The 23615-nt window shown below is 37.1% G+C and overlaps 1 protein-coding gene across 1 annotated transcript in view; it reads right to left on the reverse strand.

Annotated features, from left to right (window-relative positions):
- Window positions 1–23615, reverse strand: part of man1a1 (mannosidase, alpha, class 1A, member 1) — a 100662-nt gene that overhangs the window by 54337 nt on the left and 22710 nt on the right. The window contains exons 2-4 of the mRNA XM_079583790.1: window positions 21306–21402; window positions 11147–11262; window positions 2445–2525 (exon numbers count right to left, since the gene is read on the reverse strand). Of these exons, the coding sequence (XP_079439916.1) occupies window positions 2445–2525; window positions 11147–11262; window positions 21306–21402 (294 nt within the window). The remainder of the gene's footprint in view (window positions 1–2444; window positions 2526–11146; window positions 11263–21305; window positions 21403–23615) is intronic.

The following is a 23615-nucleotide window of genomic DNA, read 5'->3' on the forward strand; positions in this document are numbered from 1 at the left end:
ACCGCTTCATGTGCCGTGCCTCCCTAGTCAATACATAGTGATGAAACAAGCTCGCGTCTTGCTGAGAGAACAATAATGTAGTGTTCAAAGATTTATATCACTGTTAGACTATTCACAACAAGAGAGATAGCGGAGGCCTCCACTGTTATCTGAAACCATGTTTGACAAAGAACTATATATACAGGGAGCATTTTATTTGACACACCCATCTTATGTGACACCCATACGACATCTGAATCTCGGTGCGGGATGACAAGAGGTCATGTCTCATTAAATGAATAGGGTCACAGTAGGGCTGGGTGGTGTGATAGTATAATGTTCCAACTGTAGAGACTGTGCTATAGGGTCCTATCAGTCAATTCTAACAGTAAATAATACAACTTCATTACAATTAAATTTATTTAATGAAATAAAAATGACTTAAATTTGAAATAATTTCATAAATCAATTTGCTTAACTATTGAACAATAAGAACTACTCCATGTTTATATAAATAAAAAAAATGACCATGGATGTAAAATATGCAGGTGACGTAAATCTGCCCCCCTTACGGTTTTGGGGGCAAGTGCGTTCACTTAGAGGTTTTCATGGGCCAATGTGAATAAATCTAGATTTACATTTAAAGAGACAAGGTACTGTAGTCTATATGCATGACCTGATGCTTTTATTCTTATCCAAAACGAGGCGACACTAGAAGCCGGAGGGCGCTCTCTCGCAGAAAGTCCAAAGCAGATTCATAGAAGTAATAACTCATGCCGTTCCAGGAAATCCCTTATATGGACAAAGGCATCCAGCTACCGCTATCGCTAATAAAAAGACTACCGAACACATTTGAATGAAGTGAAGACAATTGCGATATATGGTTTATGTGTGTTATTCAAGCCATCTTAGGGTATTTTCATATGAATAATGCAGTGCTAATTCACATCACTATTTTCTGCGATATTTTCTTACATTGTATAAAATCCATGATGACTTTTGCACGTGATGCAAATTGCACAAGTGTTTGTAGTACATAAACCAATTATACAATTTTCACAAGGAATATATATATACCAAAAAAATATAGAATACAAATTATTGTTTATTGTGCAGCAGTGTATTTGGTTTCTTAGCCAATTAAAAGCAAGTGATTAGAAAAAAAATAAAACCTATAAATTAGACAAAGGCAAGAAAAAAAAAACTGGCATTACACTTGACATTTCTGTGAAACGATGGATATGCCCCTACAATTTACCATTATACAAAAATACTGACAAAGGATTTTGGTCGAACTGCAAAGCATTGTAAAAAATATTAGTATTACAGAAATTAGCTTTTTTATGTGTTCTTTTGATGAATAGAAAGTCAAACAACAGCATTTGAAACTGAAATCTTTTGTAACATTATAAATGTTTTTACTATCACTTTTGATCAATTGAATGCATCCTTGCTAAATTAAAGTATTGCTATTTTTTTTATTTCAACATTTTGAACAGTAGTGTATTCTACTCTTTAAAAAAATTAGTGAAGCATTAAATACTGTTTAACATCAAAGTCATTCATCCTGAAGAAAAATTAAGCTCAACTGCCTTCAGCAACACTACTATGGCTATTCTGTGCTAGTGGAGTCAGCCTGTAGATGAGAGACGGCTGTTCTGCTGAAGGGTCTGCCTTACATCAACAAAACCACACAAGTACAGGCCTGATGAAGCTCACACAATGATCCATTCCCCCTCCGGACAAAGCTCTGTTCTGCACGGCACAAATGAAAGCTTATACTATCACTGAGAGCACATTTGCTGAGGGACGCAATGAGAAAGCCCTGGGTATCAGCCGAAAATGCCACTCTTTTGATTTGAATCAGATCCTTCACATTCTGCCAGCGTTACTAGGAAAATCTAATTTACAGGAGAGGAGATCGGAAATATGAGCAAAGTTCTGCATTAGCCTGATTCAATGAAGGCTTGGAAAAGGGCTTTGTGTGTGTACTACAGGTCACGCTTGAGAGTCCAACATCTTTTTGGTTTCAAAAAGGCATTCAATTTATCAGAGTGGGCACAGAGCTTCCTGGATATAGTGGGATCTCCAAATGAGCTCTAAGTGGGATGGCGGAGTGTGTGTGTGTGTGTGTGTGTGTGTTTGACTTGGCTCGACGACCGGGCAAACAGCCGGACCACCGGGAGAAGACAGACCTAAGGCCCCTGTGGTTCTCCTGAGTGGTCTATTGTGCCCTGCCAACTATAAATGTCACTGATTTCCAGCAGTTGCATACAAAGATTTAGGAAATCTGTGTCTTTAAACGCGTAGGAGTCGAGAACAAATGCCAGCTACAGGCTTCAAGCTTCCTTCAGGCAGCGTGTCAATTATAGCCAGCTTGCTATCAAATCCTTTGGCCATAAACACACATTCAGTCTGGTAAAACATGGGGAAAAAAAACATCTGTACACTCCAGGTTTACATACCTCTTTGCCTGAGAGATAATAGGCGGACAGCAGGCCTCCGACAAAACGGATGTTCACTTCAAAGACAGATATTTCGGCATTCTGAGGGAATAAAGCAGAGAAAAACAAAAGAGGTGAATATTTAAGCTCATAAAAACAATGCGACTGGCTCACCTTGAATTGCAGACTGTAAAAATAGGAGAAAAAAAAGTGTGTGTGTACTACAAACACACTTCACCCTCACACACCAAATACAAAGAAATGAAACAATACAACAGAGCTGATAAAGCTCTGCTGGGATTGAGCAAAGATACAAACAAGCTCCCACAGGAGGGTGAAATCTGAGTGCAGATATTTTCTGCAGATCTGAGAAACCGTGACTGCTGGGTAAAGGGGTACCCTAATGCACGTTACATGAACAAAAACATCACTCACAGGATACCGAGCTAAAAAGAGAGGATGCTCCAGACAGTATCTTCAAATTAAATGAATAGATAAAATCTAATATTTCAATAGAAAACCTCTTTGATGTTATATTTTCATCATATTTATCTGCAGTAGAGAATACCTATCCCACTATTATATCTCTAACAATATTATATTAAATATATTTTATACACATGGTTCTCAGACAGATGGAACAGCACAACCCTGGATATTTACAATATTTAATCATATATTTTCAGTTTTCACTTGTACAGTATATTATTTATGGAAAAATGAATAGAAGAAATTAGCACATTTTCAATAATGATGACTGAGCTACACCTGTCAATTTTGAGAAAAATAGAGTTAAAGTTTTCTGAAGGTTTCAAAGCAAAATCACCTAACAACCATAACTTAAAATCCCTGGTAAGGTAATAACACCAAATGTCACACACCAAGTCAAAACCATATATCTATAGAAAAAAAAATATATATATATATATTAAACTTTTTTCCATGATACCACAATTGTTTGATTAACATTAATGAAACAGACAGTCTATATTCTGACTTACTGTACCGCACGGACCTAATATAATACACATCAGATGTTTTTCCCCAACAGTTAACCCAAGTTCACTTAAGACATAAAAGATCATGTTTGCGTGAATACTCGCCAAGTAAGATATTTTGAAATACTGTAATTCTGTGTATATATCGGGATCGAGCGCTGTCTGTGAGGTGTCTTTGTGCGCACGCTTCGGATGTCTCAGTCAGCGCAAGTAAGATCGTTTTGTTTACATCAGCATGAGTTTGAAAATCATATTTCATTGGTTCAGATTCATACCATCGAGAATTTGATATGAATATTCAAAAAGTTGGAATGCCGCGCTGTAAAACGATGCCAAACTTGTGCTGAGGGGAAGCGCCAGTCGTCAAGAAGCGAGCAGAGAAAACAGCATTTTTCATGGACAAAGGTACATAAAGATACTTTTAGCCGTTTAATTGCTATTTGGAGCACTGGGATTGCTAGATGACGACCTAAATGAACAAATCTTTTTGTGAAAACCTCAAATTCGACAAAAATTTACGTAATTATGCGCATTCCGACTCAATTTGCCAGCATGGGTGACATATTAAAAACAACATGATAATAAATTTATTAATTTTAAGTATATATAAAAACAATAAAAATACTTAATTTAATTATTTATGTTTAATTTCTCATTCTATATCTTTATGCACCTAAAACTCATGCATTACATTGTGTATAAGTAATGTTCTCTTGCTGGTACAGAGTGCCAATTTGAAAAAGGGTGATAATAGGCCTCAAAAGTTTGAGAACAACTGTTTACAACATTTAAAAAAAATAATAAAATAATGACCTCCACCAAACAGCAGTTTGAGCTGGAACAGTTTACATTATATTACATCAATATTTCAGATTGTGATTATTTCAGTGCAGTCTGGCACCTGTGGCATGAAACCAAACCGCAATTCTCATTTAGCCTGTCATTTGATGTTAAACAGTCTGACCACAGCAAGACATCTGTGGTCTCGTCTGACGGTTTGTGAGGTGAATTATTTGCGTCTCTGGGCAACCAAACAATAATGCCCCACTTATTGCTTAGCATAGGAAAATGCTATCATACGCTATCAAACAATGTCATAATGGTGCAGGTGGCGCAGCAGAGACATATCTTGCATCACATTGGTAAATATCCGGTTCATGGCAAGATAAATAGCTGATATTTAGGGGTGGTTAGGGGTGTTATGAGGGGCTTTTCCACCCGGTAGTCATAAGAACTGGTGGAGTTTTCCATGTTTGTTGAGTTAGTTCATGGAGTAAGTAGAAGTAAACCATTTACACCGCTTTTTAAGAATAGTGGCTGCCGGTGTTTCATATGGCATGCGTTTGGCCGATCAACGTACACTTACATCACTAGTAGTTCTTATTGTGCTAAGTTAGACCCTACTCTGAAGTAAACTATTCTGTAACTAAATTCGTTCCCAGTTCGTGCGGTGCCAAAAAAGCTGCTACTTCCGGCAATAGTTATAAGAACTATGAAAATGTTCCTCAGCAAAAGCCCCTATGGAGAGCCTCCTCTCATATGCTTATACTGCTCCAGTTGCAACAGGGCTCCAGATGTTTCCGGCTCAACCCTTTTGTAGGTCAAAGAGGGACCTGTCAGGAACTGGCACAGAAAGACCATGACAAAGGCTTTCTTGTACGTCAACTTGGAGAAAAAAATAAAATGGGGGACAAAGGTAAATACTGTAAAATTCTTGATAAAACTGGATAGAACTTTGTGTGAATAAGGGATGAGTCGCGATCTTCGAATAGTCGAACTGCGTGCAAAATTCGATCATAAAATTGCTTTTTTGAATATCGTTATATTTTCGCGCAATTCCAACGTGTTCTGTATAATTGACGCCGCACCTACTGACTACCTTCACAGATCACGCAGCAGGGTATTTTCCTGTCGGGGACACTCTAACAAGGTGTCGCTAACATGAATGAAACCCCCTACTGCGCGATCTAGGCTATGTGCGTTGTGTAGTGTAAACAAACAACAGAAGAGCATTGTCGTGACCTCGTGACCGTTAACTCTGCTATCGACCATGCAACAACCAAGAAGTTCCGTGTGGGGCTCGTTTAAGAAAATTAACAATGATAAAGTTGAGTGTAAATTATGCCGTGCCTGGTAAAGTTAGCAATCTCCTACTTGAGTGTGCCTGCTCTGTGCTATCCGAGCGGGTGTTCTCCGCGGCTGGACGTTGCGCTCGCGTCTCCTCCCAGAGAACACTTTTTTTTTTTTTTTTTACAGGAATATGACATATGCCTATTAAGCGTTAGGCTATGAATAGTTTGATTGAAACTAATTTGTTTAAAAAGTAGGCTTTTGCTGGTAACAAGGCAGGTTCACAAAAAATCATTATGAGAATGATTTATTTTTTGATCTAACAAGCATCTGGTTTTGGCGATGCACAAACGGACTGTCGTGCTTATTGTTTTTTCTTCTTCCAATTAGCCTACCATAGGCCTACTATGTAAAAAAAAACACGACGAGAACATGTTACTTGTTCAATTAATAAACAGTTTGTTTGATGACAAATTGCTAAAGATGAAATTGGCCTCCCTTATGTCATTGTGATTTTCGAATGGCATTTTTGGTAGAAATTCACATCCCTAGTGTGAATCAATGGTAACTATTGAACCAATGGTAAAGCCTGAGAAATTCACGGCTGTCAAATGAGACTGATCTGTAAAATAAAAAGTTGGTCAAAAATACCCCCAAAAAAACATGTCAGAAGTTCACTTCTGAGTCACTTCTGCAATCTTCTCCCTGCACACATGAATATGTACAAAGTCAATAGGGAATCAGTAGAAGTTAGAAGAGGCAAAAGCAGCGATGCAAAACCTCCAGACTCTGCAATTATTAAAGAGCTGCCTAAGACTTTGCTTCGCTTAGAAAAATATAAAGCCAACCGAATCGCTGATATTGATGAGGAAAGGGTGGAAAAACCCTTAGAGAGAACGATATGGGTATTTAAAAAATAAAATCCATCTGCAACAGACAGAAGCAAAGTTATGATACAGACTAGATGCCGCACAAAACAGTTTATGTTAATGAAGGGGTTTTCAAAGAGTGGGGTGCGCCTCGCCGGGGGGCGCGAGAGCATGTTAGGGGAGGCACGGAGTAGGGCTGGGCAATATGTCAATCAAGAGAGGTTTTTTTATATAGTTTATCCGTTTGTAAATACATCCGTGCAGCGCAGAACTGCTTAACAGGATGCAACAGAGCAGCAAAAAAAAAAAGAGATGAATAAGAAGAAAGAGCAGGACGTGCTTGATGATGTGTTATGAAAAGCACAAACTACAAAAGAGACCTGAATTCTGTTCTGACAGGAGGCTTTCTGTAGCGCACATCCCAAGCCCATGAGTTCACTCTGCCAGCTTATTGCGCTTGAACGGTCAAATACACACATTTGTGTGTCTAAATTGCCATCTTGGTGAGTATTCACATAAACACAGCCAATTATGTTTAAAGTGAATGTCAACAGCGAAATTACCATTATATTGGATCCATGGATAAGTTCTTCAAGTGAAAGCAGCCTCATATAGATGGCATGCATTGATGCCACTTTCCCGCCGGAACAAGCCCCTCTAGCCGGAAAGAGTGGCAAAAGAGCTGCTGCATGACTGGATTTAACAGGGGAAACTGCGCAAACCTGAGTAAAACGAACGATTATCAGTTTAAACTAAAGGTTGGACTCGATATGGTGTTCCTTACAACGTACCAAAGATCCAGTGATCCGTGGATATTGACATGCAGCCAGTTATTGTGTTTCCTGACATTTCTATGTGCCTGATTTCGATGCCGGGGAAATACATAAAGGAAATTTGCCTGTGAACGCTTTAAATACAATATACAGTAGGTAGGTCTAAATCCGGGTGATCACTTATATCACCATATCGTCCAGCCCTAAACCTTGTATAGTTTTTTGTCAGTTTATTTAAAAACACCCAATTACCGGTATGCAGAATACGGTGGAAAATATTTAATTGACGAGTTGTCAATACAATATATAACAATGATTTACTCCAAAATTCAGCATATTGACACAAAATGATAACGGAAAATCCATATTTCGCTGCCTGGATCCAGTTGTTTCTATGAATTGCAGCGATCCATGTGCTTCTCTATTCTTAAGCTATCGGCAGTCTTTAAAAATATACCTCAGATTTCTAATCAAATGTATTTATTCATTCGATCTCAAATCTCTTTCCCATTTTAGATGCGTTTGAGTTTTTCGCGGCATTCACGCTGAAAACCAATGTTGCTGCTCAGTCTTTCTGCCTCTATACCTGCTCGTGTGTATGCTGTTAATGTTAATGAAAAAACAGAGAAAGAAAATCATTAGCTACTCTCTTGCCTGAATTTCTTTGACAGATTCATTAAGAATCGGTGTGTATACAGTTCAATGTAAAGTACAATCATGTATGTCAAGGGAGACCCACTGTCTTTGACTTTGAAAACCCCTGCTCTAGTGCATTCTTCAGATGAGCCTGCTCAAGAGAGAACGGAGATGGATGGACAACGAGCCACACTATGCTTGAGTGCTGAATCTAATGCTACGTCTCTGATTGGTAATCCTTATAAAAAGGGAAGGGATTTTCTATTTATATGCTTTTGATGAGGTTTTTCGATCCCCCAGCAGTATAGTGTCTCTGTCTGAAAGGTTATCTCGCTCGGGTTCGAGTCCAGTTGGGATTTGTGGTCATTGCAACACAGCGGTCTTTTACAGCAGTCTGTGAATCTGACCTTCGATGATACTGGCTTTTACTGGAATAAAAGAAGCCCACAGCATAAAAGATGAGAGATCAGGGCTGTTGATACAGTGAAGTGGCTCTCCTCCCCAGTTCAGTTCCAGGGTCAGATATCTCTGGAAAGCAATCTGATCATAACTTGTAAAACAACTGAATGTGGTAATGAGGATTCAGGAATGACCTGATTAAACAAAAAATGCTAGACAAATAAAATAATGGGATTACGTGAAAGGATAAACAATATTATTAATCATATCTTTAGATATGATTAATCATATCTTCTAATATAATCAATGAGTTGCCAAAGAGATTGGACCACTTTGGGAAAACCTTTGAACCGATCTGAAACCATACACTGGATGATAATGTAAGCTTGATTCGCAGATAGTCTTTACTTGGATAAACACCTTTTAGCTTCTCAAAGATAACCGGATGATAGCAGAGGTCAAATAAAGCAGCATGACTAAACTTACAATGGCTACAATTATTCCACAAAAAAAAAAAAAAAAAAAAAAAAAAAAAAAGAGGCTTCCGTGCATCCGAAAAGAGTTGCTTAGTATTCAAGAGACGAGCTGAATATTAATAACCGTTTCACAGGGGATTTTTGTGGACTCTTTCATTGTTGGAATTGCTTGAGGGTAGAAAGAAAAGCCTTTCAATTAAAAGTTGTTTAACACTCTTCATTAAAGCATTGGACCCAGATACAGTCTTCTCTCTTGCCTTAAATTGAGGCGGTAGGATGTACTGAAGAATTTCCGATGCTTAACTAAAAGTAAACCCCTGCAGAATGTCTAATGAAATACCTCAAAGAGACACATCAAACAAAGCATCCTTTTTGCCTACTTTATCCTGCATGTCTTAATTCGTTCATCAACTTTGTTTAGTAATTTACGGAGTGATCTGCATAAAGTACTGATTCCCTTTTACTTATTCATTGTCTTTGTGATTAATCAGATTTATGCCTCCAGTGTTGGTCTCAGTTCTTCTATTCTTCCTACTGGGTGTAGGTCTGAACAAGAAATAGTTCAGCACTTCTCATATTACTGATGTATTATTGACGATCATAAAAGGCTGATAATTCCAGCTCTAATATCTATTTGGGAAACAGAAAATAGCAGATATACTTTTATATTTCATATATATAATATATATATATTATATATATATATATATATATATATATATATATAATATAATATATATTAAATCATCAGAATTGTACGCAAATTCTTCATTTAAATTGTAAACCCCTTGCCATTAATGAACTTGGCAGAATAATTGTTTATCGTAAGTATTAAAACTAATGTATTAATAAATGTAAAAGTAAATCCAAAAGTAAAACTTGCTGCATTTAGTTGACAAAAAAATACAGTGAAAACAGTATTACTGTGAAATTTTATAGCAATTTAACTGTTTTCTAATTTAATATCTATATGTATAAATGAATTCCTGTGATGGCAAAGCTAAATCATGCATTTCCACTGCATGGTACGGTAAGGCACGCTTTGGTGCTTTTCCACTGCATGGTACGGTACGGGTCGCTTTAAATGGTACCACCTCTGTTGAGGTTCAAAGCGTACCGTACCGATATTAAATTGTGAAGTGAAATCACTGCAGATCACTAATTGGTCAGACAGAATCGTCACTACCAACGTCATTGTATTGGCGACACGAGACACCAAAACCGCGCTAGATTTAAATAGCCAGTAACAGCCACCGCTGTAGCACCTGTTTTTAAACTATTTGCTTGAGAGAAAAAAAAAAAAAAAATGGCTGAATCATGGTCAGTGGACATAGTGCAGACGTTCCTCTCATGGGTTGCAGAGGAGCAGATAAATTTCTATCAGTCTAATCCCACCCACTTTGAAGCGGTACTAACTGCAGTGGAAAAGCAAACCGAGCTAAAGCAAACCAGCCGTGCCGAGCCGAGCCGAGTCGTACCACGCAGAGGAAAAGCGCAATAATATGCTGATTTGGTTGTCAAGAAACTTTTCTTATTAGTATCAATGTTGAAAGCACTTGTGCTTCTTATTATTTTTGTGAAAACCATTATACGCTTTTTTTTTTTCATTTCACATAATTTTTTCCATTTAAGCCAATTTAAAACAGACTTTTTTGGAAAAAAACTGCCTCTTGATCAATAAAAAATATTTTAAATATATTTAACAGAAATGTGAATAAGTTATAATATATGTATGTTATATAATATACAAACATGATGTCAAAACAGTCATCATTTAGTTAAAAGATATTTTTCCATTCTCTGACCCCATTTTGGCTACAAATTACATGTCAAATGAATAACAACTTTGCTTTCTTCATGTCTTATCACACATTAGCTAATGGTTTTAACTGCCCCATCCTTCAATAACAGACATTCTTGCTTAGCTCTATTTATTACATTGCGTCATGGACTGAAACACACCATACAAACATACTAAAATGATCAGATCACACATTTTAGCTGTTCGTTTCAAACATTTCTTCTTAAATATCAAACAGAAAATGATTCCTCATGATTGGACCCATGTAAGTCATGCTGACATGGCCGTTTTTGAAAGAAAAAAAATGAAACCGACAAACATGTGAACTGAACTGCAAATCATGGCGTTAACAATCAAAGTTCAGGGGCTGGGAGTCTGGAATTCAAATATATTGCTGAAAAAAAATAGCAGAAAGCATGATGCAGAAGATAGTTTATGAAGCTTGGAGAATGTGGAGCGTCTCCTCATACATTACACCAGAGTCGTGAGTCAGTCTCTTATTGGCAGATTAACAAGCGGTGATGCTAGTAGACATTCCGTCAGCACTGGAGACGACGCAGACCGGTTTTCAAAGCCTTATCATAAAGTCATTATTCTGATTCTGTTGTATTATTCAGGGGAAATTTTAAAGCAAGGAAGTATTTGTACGGATAAGCATCAACTGGATCATCAGAAATGAGTATAAAAGGCTTGAGTCTTACCATGTTAAAGTCTAGGTTCCTGTCCACCCACTCAGTAGCAGCCTCGAATTCGTCATACATCTCCATAATGTAGAGCGTGTCCAGTGCATCCACAATGGTGGCTCCTTTGAGACTACCTGTGGATAAATACGACAACAAACCATTTGAGAAGAATTCCTGTGGGATTACCTAGGATCAGAGCCTAGCGGTAGCTTGAAATAAAAACCGATAGCTCTATGATAAAGACCTCAGAGCCTCTGAGATATGGTCACTAATGCCCTGCCTAAGGTAAAATCTCGTCTAGAGAGCACACAAACCACAACTAAAACAAATATAAACCTTGCGAGTCAACACCCTCAAAGAGAAGACGAGGTTAAGATGAACAGATCAGGCCATGTCAGATTACTTCAGTATTTTAGAAGATGACACGAAAACAACATCCTGGATAAAAGAAACACTCAATAAGTCTCTGGCGCTGTAATATACAGTGTAGATAATACATTTAGCCTTTCTGGACTTGGGCTCCTTAGTTTCAAATGATGTGAATCAGTTTATCAAGTTCTAATCTAAAATTATAAAATATATGTTTGATATAAAATGTATTTTATAAGAAATTAAAGTATTTGAGAATGCATCAAAATTAAGAAAGAAATACTATTGTTTATTACTGTGGTATTAATTTAATAAAAAAATATATATATTTTAAATTATTAATTCATGTATTATTTTAGAATACTATCATTGTATTAATATATTTTACTTCATTTGAATTACTTTTAACTGCATACCCAGTTGTATTCAGTAGTCATTGAGTCTGTACTATGCACTTCAGTAACGGTCTGGTTTGGTTATGATTATTGGTGCTCCACTACCAGGACCTGTACTCTTGTAGAGTGAGGAAGATGGAAGGTCAAATTCTCACAGACTCCATTTACCCTGGACACAACCTCTTTGAACTGTTGCCGTCCGTCTAGCTATTCAAAACAATTCTATTTCTACATTTATTACAATAAAGAAAAAGAGCAACAATTGATCAGGAGAAATATGATTAGGATCATTATGTTTCGGAGTATGTGCACTTGGCCCTGGTTTCAACACTTCTGTTTTCATTTTGTCCCCATAATACAAATAAAAAAGAATCCGTAACTACCAATCGGTCTTATTTTAGGTTATTTCACACAACCATTTAAGGCATCATTACTCAGCAAGATTCTCCGACAACATGATACAAAGAAAAAGAATGCAGCTAATTAGGGTGCTGATGTTATGCAACACAAATTTAAGTGGGGAAAGGGAAGGAAAACCATAGCATATGGTAACTGGAACACTCCTCAACGACAAGAACTAAAGACATTCGTTGTAGTTTTTGCATTTGTACTGATTACGAACACAGCAGGTTGGGCGACACTTGTTTCTTGTACTTTAATTATTAGTCTGGCACTGCATGCAACCCTCTTCAAGAAACTCAAAGCTGCCAACCAGCTGTGTTCCTCATTTAACAGCCCAGGCTCTTTCTAGTGAAGTTGAAGACACAACATGACAGAATTATTGAGTGCAATATATGTACGCAACATCTCAAACGCCTCCTGCAGAGCATTCACACATCTTTTCCACATTTGCTGTTGCTGAAGCCAATGAAATTACGAATAATCTCCCAAGAGAGTACACTATTTTGAGGAGTTAGACGGCGAGACGTTTTTGAACAGGAAAAAAAAACTGAATGTTTGATACATTTACTTTTGGAATTCTGACTTTTCCTTGCAAAAAAAAAAGAAAAAGAAAAAGTGTATCACACTTCCAAGATTCTGTCAGGAGAAACACATGAGAAATGACTCTCAGTTGGGTTTAAAGCATGTGTGAGATGCAAGCATGCCATGACCCCCTCATTTCCACTCATCCACAAGTAGAAGAGGACCACAACGAGGTGTCAAAAGAAACAGGAAGAGGAAACTGGGTGTGGTGAACACCAGACAAAACACCATAAAAATGTGCAAAGTGCCCTCCCTCTTGTTTCCTAAAGGAACACTGTTTTTCAGGCAGAACAGTTGTCGTGCTGTTAAATTGCACCGTCATAAAATGTACAGTTTTATGGTCTAACGTGACTTTCTCAACTCAGACTACTTTGGTTTAAAGTAATTTTTCTATCTTACAACCCTACTCCCTAAATCAAAATCACTGGTTACTGTAGGTTACACTTTGTAAAAGCCAGGAAAACAGACAAGGATGAGACCGCATCATGCTGAACTACAATACTGGAGTACAAAAACATTCACAAGTAAAGGTGAAAAGTCTGAAGGCAGTGAATGAACGCATGTGTGTATTAATATGGTCGACATGTAGGTTTCATAGATGTTCATTAGTTCCTAGTGGCCTGTGACAAATAACACATTTACATTAATACACAAAAGTACAAAAATCTATGCAGTACATACAGAGAAAGAAAATCAATGAAAAAAATCTATAAAATACAGTTCACAGTATTACAATGCACAGTGCAATTTCTTCCTGATAAATATGAAAAATGACATCAGCATCTAGCTTTCTCTGAGGCAAGTTGTAAAGATATCAGAATCAGTATGACTATGACTACACTAGTGTAACCAGTGTAACCAAGTTTTTACAGCTCGCATTCGGCTTAAGCCAACGATTTCCATATACTTAAACACAATACTCTGTGCACACAGTTCAAATAAGATGCAAAGAGTAAGCAAATATTGGTGTTCTATGCAGAGACGACGCAAATCAAAAATCTCCTTCAAAGGCAGAAACTGCACTGTAGGTGAAAGGACAGCATATTTGTGCTCTGCAAACAGGCCCTTGAGGACCAAAACCCCAGTGAGGACGTGTGAGAAGGTCATAAATCACTTCACTATGAAGCTTTCCAATACAGCCCTCGGTTAGACATTCACGTCCCAAAGGCTTTTCCCCTACATGACTGGTTTTACCCTCTGAATGCTGACCCAAATCAGGAATATACAATCTTATCCGCAGGGAAGTCCACTGCACAGGTTTAGGAGAGACTCTTATGCACTATACACAGACCTTATCAATTTCAATTACACTGGTAAATTACAAACCAGGCACTTAATGACCTGATAAAGCAATCCACCATCATGAATCCTTGCTGAACCTGATGAGAGCATGTTGTGACTTCAGGTTAGAGGTGATAGGATACCAGCCTGCTTGTCTTTCAATACAACGACTTGATCTTATCAACGCTCTACCCATTGAGAAGGTTGTGGATCGAAGATGATAACAATCCAACGTCGAAAGTACAATCAACTATTGAACCATCTTCCACCCCAGTGCATGCAATGGTTTAATCAATGAGACCAACAATTGGCCATTCTAAAGCAGGGGGAAAACAAACAAGATACGAGCATTAATGTTTGACGGTAACATCACGTGTTGGAGCTCATCTCAGCAAGGCCTGTATAACAGATGGCCGCTCATTTGGGATCTGAAAGAAAGCCATTACCAGAAGAGAACCTCCTGGAAACGGTATTATCGAAATGAAGGTTGACCCCCAGAGCTATTTGGCAGGGAATTGACATTGGCAGCATCTGCAAGGTGGTACAATCCTGCCTGTTTATTCTGGGCTGAGAGATACTGGACAGTAATTCAGAGAACATTATCTGGCAGGACATTTCTGAAAAGAAATGAACATTTGACACCATGGAAAATAATAAAACATGGGACACAAAGCCTAAAAGCCTATGAAGCTAATTTAATAACACACCGACTTCTCAGTCAAACTCCAACAGCACTGAATAAGTATTTAAATAGTAGACTATATCTAATGAACATGGGTCAATATGTTGATTTAAACGGTTTCAATTTACATCTGATTACTTAATTTGCTCATATTTATTTTAATATTAAACTTCTTAAAAGAAATGTGTTAAATACATATTAAAAGCTAGCATTGGGAAATGTAAATAACAAAAAGGTTTCAGGAAAACCCTGCCCGCTGTCATACAAATTAAAAGTTAATAAAATTCTCACAAACATTTAGCAAATATAATAGTTATGATGATTGGCACATTTCATAGAAAAATATATATATAATTTGCGGTCCAATGAGTCAGTTGACTCAGTAATCGATCCGAACGATTCTCTGACTCACTTCTTCCATGTCTATTCCAAAAACTTGCATTAGTAAAAAAAAACGTGCTAAAATGTTTTGTTTAAAAAAAGAACCAGCAATTGGCTCACAATTTAGACATCACTGATTTTGCTGTTCATTTGTTTGTGCATGCAACCAGTGAGAACAACAAAGTTGTGTATTGTCTATTTATTGTCCTATATTTTCCTATGTCCCGTGGTTCTCAAAATATTCAACTCCGACTGCAAGCTCACAACAAAAAACTAAAATAACAAATAGTTTTGCTGCTGGGTTGTAGATACAGCAGCCGGGTACAGCCACTACTGAATACAAACAGTAAAACATTACCTCCTCTAGTGACTGTTGTAATGAGGGAAATATAAACAGACTTTATCAGTGAACTCAGAGGACTGACACAATCTCTAGTCAGTGCTTCTAAAGCAAAATACATCACTTCAAAAATAAGATTAGACTGGTGATTACAGCTGAAACAAGAAGACTCGTCTTGCTCAGCAAGAAGCTGTTTGTAAGCACATCTCCAAGCAGCAGGAACTCCTAGAGCCCGCTGTGACACTGGACGATGGGCTTCTTCAGGCAACAAACAGAAACAAGCCAATGGCCATCACAACAATGCCATGATTGTGGTCAAATTCAGACTGGAGGATATTCATGGCTGAACGTGCACACACCGCTGCAACAAAGTTGTCTGCATCCTAAAAGCATCAAACCATTTTGTACTTAAGATGCTCCAATTTGTGTTTGCCAGCCGGCAGCCAACAAGCAGAAGAAAAACACCATCATCATCATCATCATCATCATCCTCTTAAAAACAGATTGGAGTTTCTTTAACTATGGGATATTTTAGGTCTCAGAGGTTGATTTCTAGGAAAACTAACAGATTGCGACTTTTTTCTTGTTTATTGAAGGTCACATTAAAATCTGAGATATTATAAAAGCAGGAGACGGTTCACTCGTTTAAAAATGAATGGGAGAAATTGCTGCTCACATTATGGCAGGTGCAGTCTTGTCTTTCATTTAAAAGAACAAATAGTCTTTCATAGCGACACACTGTCTGTTTATTTACTCTAAAATGCATGCACATTAACTGAGCAAGCATGGAAAATACAGGATTTAAGCTAAACTTGGACTTGACTGGAAAAAAGCTGACCGGAGGTTTTAGGGGCAATTCACACGTTGAACGTTTTTGCTTTATACAATTTTTATTTTTTTTTTAAACACGTTTAAGTCACTGCAAAAGACAAGAGCACAACATGTCCATCCAGCACGTTAACGTATATAAAAAAAAAAATCTTAACTTAAGATCCATCATGAAAATGTAACATTATTAAAACTATGATTTTCTTGATAAATATTCAGGAATGACTAATATGTAAGCTAATAAAATGATCAAATGTTGTATTTTGTGATGTGTTATATTTTAAAGTTAAAATATGAATATTTGCTTTCCTTTTTAATATTGTTATACATGCCAATTATAAATGATACTGTTAATCAAAACTTAGTGTAGCAAAAAGCATGCTTAACAAGCAATCTGAAGCAAGAGAAGAAAAAGTCAAGTCAAGAAAAAGTTCTGCTTCCTAACAAAGACTATTCATTTAAATTCAGAGGTTCTCTCTATAGAACAAAATCCCAGCGCCTCTTCTGACCTATGCCCCGAGCACACAGCTAAGCACACAACTTTTGTTGGGTCATTAATATGAGTGTGGCTATATACTGACAGAACATCATGGTTCAGCAGCCACTGTGTTAAATGAGCACACAAGGGCTTAGAGCCGGACTGACGTGTTCTTCCTCTTCCCTACCACTTATCTATGCTCTTCTACGCTTTCAAAAAGATTGTGATGGTTTTTTAATGCTTTTTGTTTTATTGCAACAATCATGTCAGGGACCATCACAGATCGGTTTCATTCACTGTTGGGAAACTGTTATTTCCAAATCACAATCTTTTCCCTGTGCGTTTTATTAGAGGAAGTGGTCGTGAGTGACAAGCACGCACATTCGGGAACTGCAGACAGTTCATACTGTACCTGAGCGGCTTCATTAGCCAAGGCATTGTCTCAGTCCCTGCTGGTTTCTTACAGAGAGATCCAGTCTGGAGAATCTGCTCCTGCCCTGTGCACAGATGATTGGCACATGGAACAGAACGGCCAGTATTTAGTGTGATGGAATCAGCTGTGTGCAAAATGGAGTTCAGCTGAACTAATTAGAGAACAACTGTTGAGCATTTAACACATTGGACTTTTTCCTGTACAAAGAGTTTACATTGCATTAAGGTTTCAAGCATTCCCTGGGAATCGAACCCATGATCTTGGCTTTTCCAGTTCAAAGCTCTACTGTTTGAGGTCAGCCAATCAAATTTAGAGAATAACTTATACATGTTAAACATTAATATTTTTCCTGTAAAAAAGTATGATTTTATCATGCAGTGAAATGTAAAAAATAAAAATTTCTTCATTAGAAAAAAATTATGTTCTAAATCAATAATAATTAAATTCAATAAATGTCCATTTACCGGTATATTAATCTACCAATTAAGCCTATATAGCCATTTTTTAGGGATGCACCGATATGAGAATTGACTGATACTGATAATTATTTGTATTTAAAAGCCAATAACCGATTTATTGGCCGATAAATCTAAATCCAAATCTTTCTATAATTTTTTTAGAGCCCGATTACAAAAAAAGTTTCACCATTAAAAGCCATGAACCAAGCACACAACTATAATGTTCTCATTATAATTGTAGGTAGCTTATAGTTATATGACAGCACTGCACATGTTGCACTTAACTGTATTTTCCTTTTTGAAGTGATTTAAATTTTCAAGCAATTCAAAAGCATCATGGCGAACATGAAGTGAAGTGTCTCAGCTGAAGGAAATAATCCATTGTTTATAGGCTTTAATATATCAGCCAAATTTTCTTATTGGGCAGATAGCGATAACATTAAAAATGAACATATATCAGCCGATACCGATAAGGTGGCTGATATATTGTGCATCCCTACCATTTTTAACAAACAATTTGAACAAATATACCTAAAAATCATAATGTTAAAATTACACTTAAGAGTAATCAGGTCTGCACAATTTGGAAGAAAAATTACATATGCAATACACTTTTTGGACGATGCGATGGCAGTAAACAATGCAATTAACTTCGATTTAGCATTATTTTCTAACTTTTTGGACAATGTGATGGCGATACAGCATGTGATAAACTTTAATCAGTCCTTCATTTCAATTATATTCAATTATTTCATCCCTAACTCCCCATTCTCTTTTACCGCATTCTCCTTGCTTCTATCCTAGACTATAATGTGGATTCAATGGTCTTAAAGAAGCCCAGAGTGTGTGAAATATTCAAACTCACTCTAATCCACAGATTCTGAGGCCTTAATGATTTTTATTTCATGGTTGGTTAAACACAATTCATCAGAAATTGCCATATACTGCACAAGATTTAATGAACTTTAATGCAACTGAGGTCAAATGCATCAGAAAAAGACCCATACCTAGTCTCGTATGCGGCATGCAATGGCACAGAACACGTGGCAATAATCTCACACATCCGGAACACACAAGCAGGCATAATGTTTTGACTAAGCACTTCCATATGGCTTGACTGCATCCTGATTTTTCTCTGCGAGCTAAAGCCCTGCGGGTTGTAAAGTGGCTGTTCTTGTGACCGCCCCAGTGATCATGATTTCCAGTGAGGTCTTACTCTGTGTCGGTGTGTGTGATCCGATCGGCCGGTATCAGCAGCTCACATCTCGCTGAGAAACGCGATCTAGAAAAGCACAAAACAGTCATTCCAGCTGCCTGGTCAGGTACAAAAACCCTGACCAGCATATTCCAGATAATCTTTTATTCAGAGCCAACGTACCATTAACCCAACCTCTAAATTTATAATGGAAAACCCTGCCAGACAAAACGCAGCAATGGGTGAGCATGTGTTCAGTGGTCTCCTGTGTTCATGGGCCGTACGCCCCATGGGGCCAACCTTACAATTTGAGAAATTGACAAGCACTCAAAACTGCCTGGAAACGCACAGCACAACAAAAAAGGTTGGGAGGTAATAGCGTGTTCGAGAGCTGTCAGGCTTTGACTGACATGGGAGTCTTTTAAAACGCACACACGCGTCTGAGACTGTAGGGCACGAGGGGATGTGAAGAGTGTGACGTACTTCTTGCCAGATTGTTATTCTGATAGTGTGTGAGCCAAATAAATTAAGACTGTATATTCTACTGGCAAGTCCAAAGCAAAATTATGGAGGTTAATCAAATGTGCGTTGTAAATCCCCGGCCTGCCCTCCAGCTGAGTGCCAATTGACTATGTGGAGTTTACAACACAACAGCAGGACGTCTGATGAATGTTTCATAACACTCTCAGTCTCAATCCTGAAAAACACCGATGTGCATGAAACAAAGATTCAGAGAACTCAATTAATTGAAAGGATATGCAGCTGGAAATTGTTTGTATGGTCAAAAGTTTGCAGTCAAACCCCACATTTTTATTCAACAGTGATGCACCAAAAAAATGTATCTGCAAATGAAAAGTATTCTTTTAAATTAGACTCGGTTTGGAATGAAATAAAATATTTTCCTAAGTGATCACTACATGAACATCTAATATTGTATATATATATATATATATATATATATATATATATATATATATATATATATATATATATATATATATATATATATATATATATATATATATATATATATAAAAGTAATACAATTTATGCACTGGGAACCAATCAAATACAAACTCAATTAGCAATTGTGTTTACATTTTGATCGCAACACGATTCATTAAAAAACAAATGGCATTTTTGGCCAATAATTTTCCAGGGGATGAAATTTTAGTGCATCATTCATTTTCATCCTTAAGACATAGACAAGATACAGTAAACTTTCAACCTGAAAAATCTGAAAAATTGCATATCGGCCTGCAAAAGTTTTTAAATGTCCAAGGTTTTCAAAAGGGAGGTTTTGGACACAAAAAAAATAGCATAAATCCTTATAATTTGCAAATATACTTTGCATAGACAAGGAACAACAAAAATTATGAAAACATTTTAATAAAATAAAATAAAGAAATGAATGATTTGAGAACAAAGAAAATCCTTGTGTTATTTATGCAGGATTTATAAACTATTTAATGTGTTTGCTAAACTTAATTTTTAAATGAATCAGTGAAGCTATAAAAGTGTGCCAACCCAAAAGTCTACTATAAAATACCAAAAACTTATAATAATTAAATCAGGGCCAAATTGAACCCAGTAGTCAGGAATAGTAGTAGTAGTAGTCACAGCTGCCAAAGGGCATGTCTTTATTATTTGTGAAAATCTTTGGTCTTGAATGATAATTGCAAGTTACATAAATACTTATTTCTTAGAATAAATGCATTAATGCTGAAATTTAATAGAGTGTTTCCAAACTTTCTGAGTGAGTTTCCAATTCCAAACTTTTGGAAGGCACGGTAACATTTTTGAGAGGAGCTAAACAAACCATACTACAACACGTAGTACAACAGTGTGATATAATGTGCTGTTGCTGCATCCTCTGAGTTATTGATGTAGATTACAAACCTCACAGAAAGATGGACAGGCCTTCATGAATTATTCAAGAATTAGTATGCCCACTCACAACCTGTGCTTTTCAGCTTCAAAATAGAAATAGGTCAAGATGGTGACGGGCAAAAGCAGCACAACAACATTTCTTTAGAGGGAAGGAAAACACAACGCGTAAACGAAGAGGATCAAGGTTTCATGAAACTAAATTTGTGTTGTGTGACCATGCCATTCCAACCCGATGCAGTCAGAAATGGTTTTGTTTGTCATTCTTGATGGCAAGAATAGACCTAGACGGAGCTTGTGAAGTGAGACGGACCAGAGAGAAATGAAAAGCCTTTTTGATAGAGGTCACCTAACCACCTGTGCAGCTTTGATTGACAGTTCTGACTGCTTACCAATTTACTGTGGAGACGTGAAGCTGTACATGCACGAATCATAGTTTCAGAGTCAGAGTCAGAGAGACACTCACCAAACAAATTGCTGGAGTGGCCTTGCTTGGAGACGGGACGCAGCTCGTTGGAACCCCAGGCGTAGCGCTTGTAATTGTCCCAAGCGAACTGCATCATCTGAGGAGAGAGTGACAGATGACGAGGTTACCGCGTGGTTCATTTCCTTATTGCAAAGGTAAAACATCAAACATCTTTGCAAACACAACTGAATAACGGTTAAGGAAAGTTAAATGAATGTGTCAATAACTAACATACTAGGCATTGGGCTAATCAAGGATCAATATCATTAATTAATTTGATTAAATCGAAAGTTGAAAGACTTAATGGATCCACTTCGGCACAAGTGAGCAGTGCAGAAGCACTTCATTAATGGAGGGGAATCTCAATGCTTGTATATGCCTTGGGTATGATCAACTGGATAAAAATGGGTTGCTGGAAAATGGCATTTTAGGTCCTACAATTAGCAACAAATTAAACATTAATACAAATTAAAATGCCAATCGATTCCCATTCTCTTATAACATTCTAAAGTGAAATAGCTGATATCATAAATAGCAATATAGAAGTCATTACACTAAAATACAAACAGAGGATAAAAAAGAAAGAAAGTACAACTGCATTTCTTTAGGGAAGTCAAACTAAAAATGGTAGTTGAATCCGATTATTCAAACACACATTGGAAACATACACACGCCAGTTTTACAACAAATCACTAAAATCTTAGACCACAAACAAATCAGAATTTATCTGCACATGCTCGATACAATACAAAATCACCGTACGAGACACACCATAGGCCTAAGTAAAAATGGCATTTCCAATTTGAGTCATGAAACACATTAGTGTGGTATAAAATGATTAATTGCATAATATTTTCATCTTTTGGATTTGAATTTTGAAGTCAACCTCACTTAAACATCACAGGATTTGTGCATACACTACAGCAGTGTCTTATAATTATTCATGAGACTGCATAACCACATCCTATGAGAAGGTCCTGCCTCATTATTATACATGATATTTCTTAATACCAGCGTTTCAAACACACTAGCACTTCACTGCCATGCTGAAGCGTGGATCACGAGTCTGTTTGCGTGCTTTCCCTGTCGATGCTGACAAAGCTACAGGTTTTCAATCAATGATTTACTACTTTGCCATTTAATATGGGAGAGTTTTTATATTTATGGAGATGTAGATTGTGAACGGATCAAACCACTTGTAAATAAATGTCGCATAATAGTGATTAAAAACGCAAAGTACATTCACATTTGTCAATGCAAAATAAAGATGTTAACTGTTCCACACATTTAATTGTGTAATATAAAATGTGCATTTGTGAAATGTGTTTGAAAACATTTGTAAGAACCTCTGAAACTCAAAGCAATTTACTTTTGTTAGATTTCTAAATCTGCACAAGCCACTAAGGAAAAGAGCAAACAAAAATGGTGTAAAATCGCTGTTAGATCAATATTTCAACAATACGAAGAAAAAAAAAAATCAGCAAAACATTACGAGATGCCATTTCAAAGTTTTCTTTTCACTCCGTTTAGCCAAATAAACATTTTATTGTATTTTTGTTTACTTAAAGCAATTAATTCTTTAGTTGGAAGAGGGGAAAAGCAGCTGCAGTATTTACTAATGATGTATGCCGTGTTGAGGAAACAAAGATAAGCAGAACTCATTATTCACGGTGACAGGATGGCGCTGATGATCCCAGAGAAACAGTGATTGGAGAAGGATGAAATGTCCTCAGTCATTTTTGTCCATTAATTAATCTACTTCCAGCTCATTCGTTCTAAAACTCACAAGAGAGTGTTTTTAGACCACAGTCTTCGCACTCCCCAGGGGTGCCAGTTAGCAGGGCAAGAGAAACAGACCTGCTGTTCTCCCCGGAGAGCGTCAGACAGCACCAAAGAGACGGAAAAAAAAGCTCTTGACACACACACACACACTCTTCTGCCTGGATAAAGTCATTTGCAGCCTCGCCACAGTCTCCGAATGAAATCAGATCAGTTTATCAACTGCTGGCCTAACTTTTAAGTGTGTCCTAATCATATAATTCTCTTTGCTTTCAAAGATAGCCACTCAACACCAAAGACACTGACTGAAAAAAAGAAAAGATAAAGAAGTGAAAACAAAAGTCTTTAGCTGAGGACTCCAGGCTGGAGATAAGCAGATAGACAAAGCTGTCCTGCAGGCCTCCCAACTGGTGGTGAAGATGAACAAGCTGTATTTATTCGTCCCAGTGCTTCCTGCAACACTGTTCAGTCGGATTGCTGTGCTGCTGAATCTACAGCCCACAGGAAAAATAAATATTTTGGTTTATTATA

The sequence above is a fragment of the Phoxinus phoxinus genome, assembly GCF_949152265.1.
Source record: "Phoxinus phoxinus genome assembly, chromosome: 16".
Lineage (NCBI taxonomy): Eukaryota > Metazoa > Chordata > Actinopteri > Cypriniformes > Leuciscidae > Phoxinus > Phoxinus phoxinus.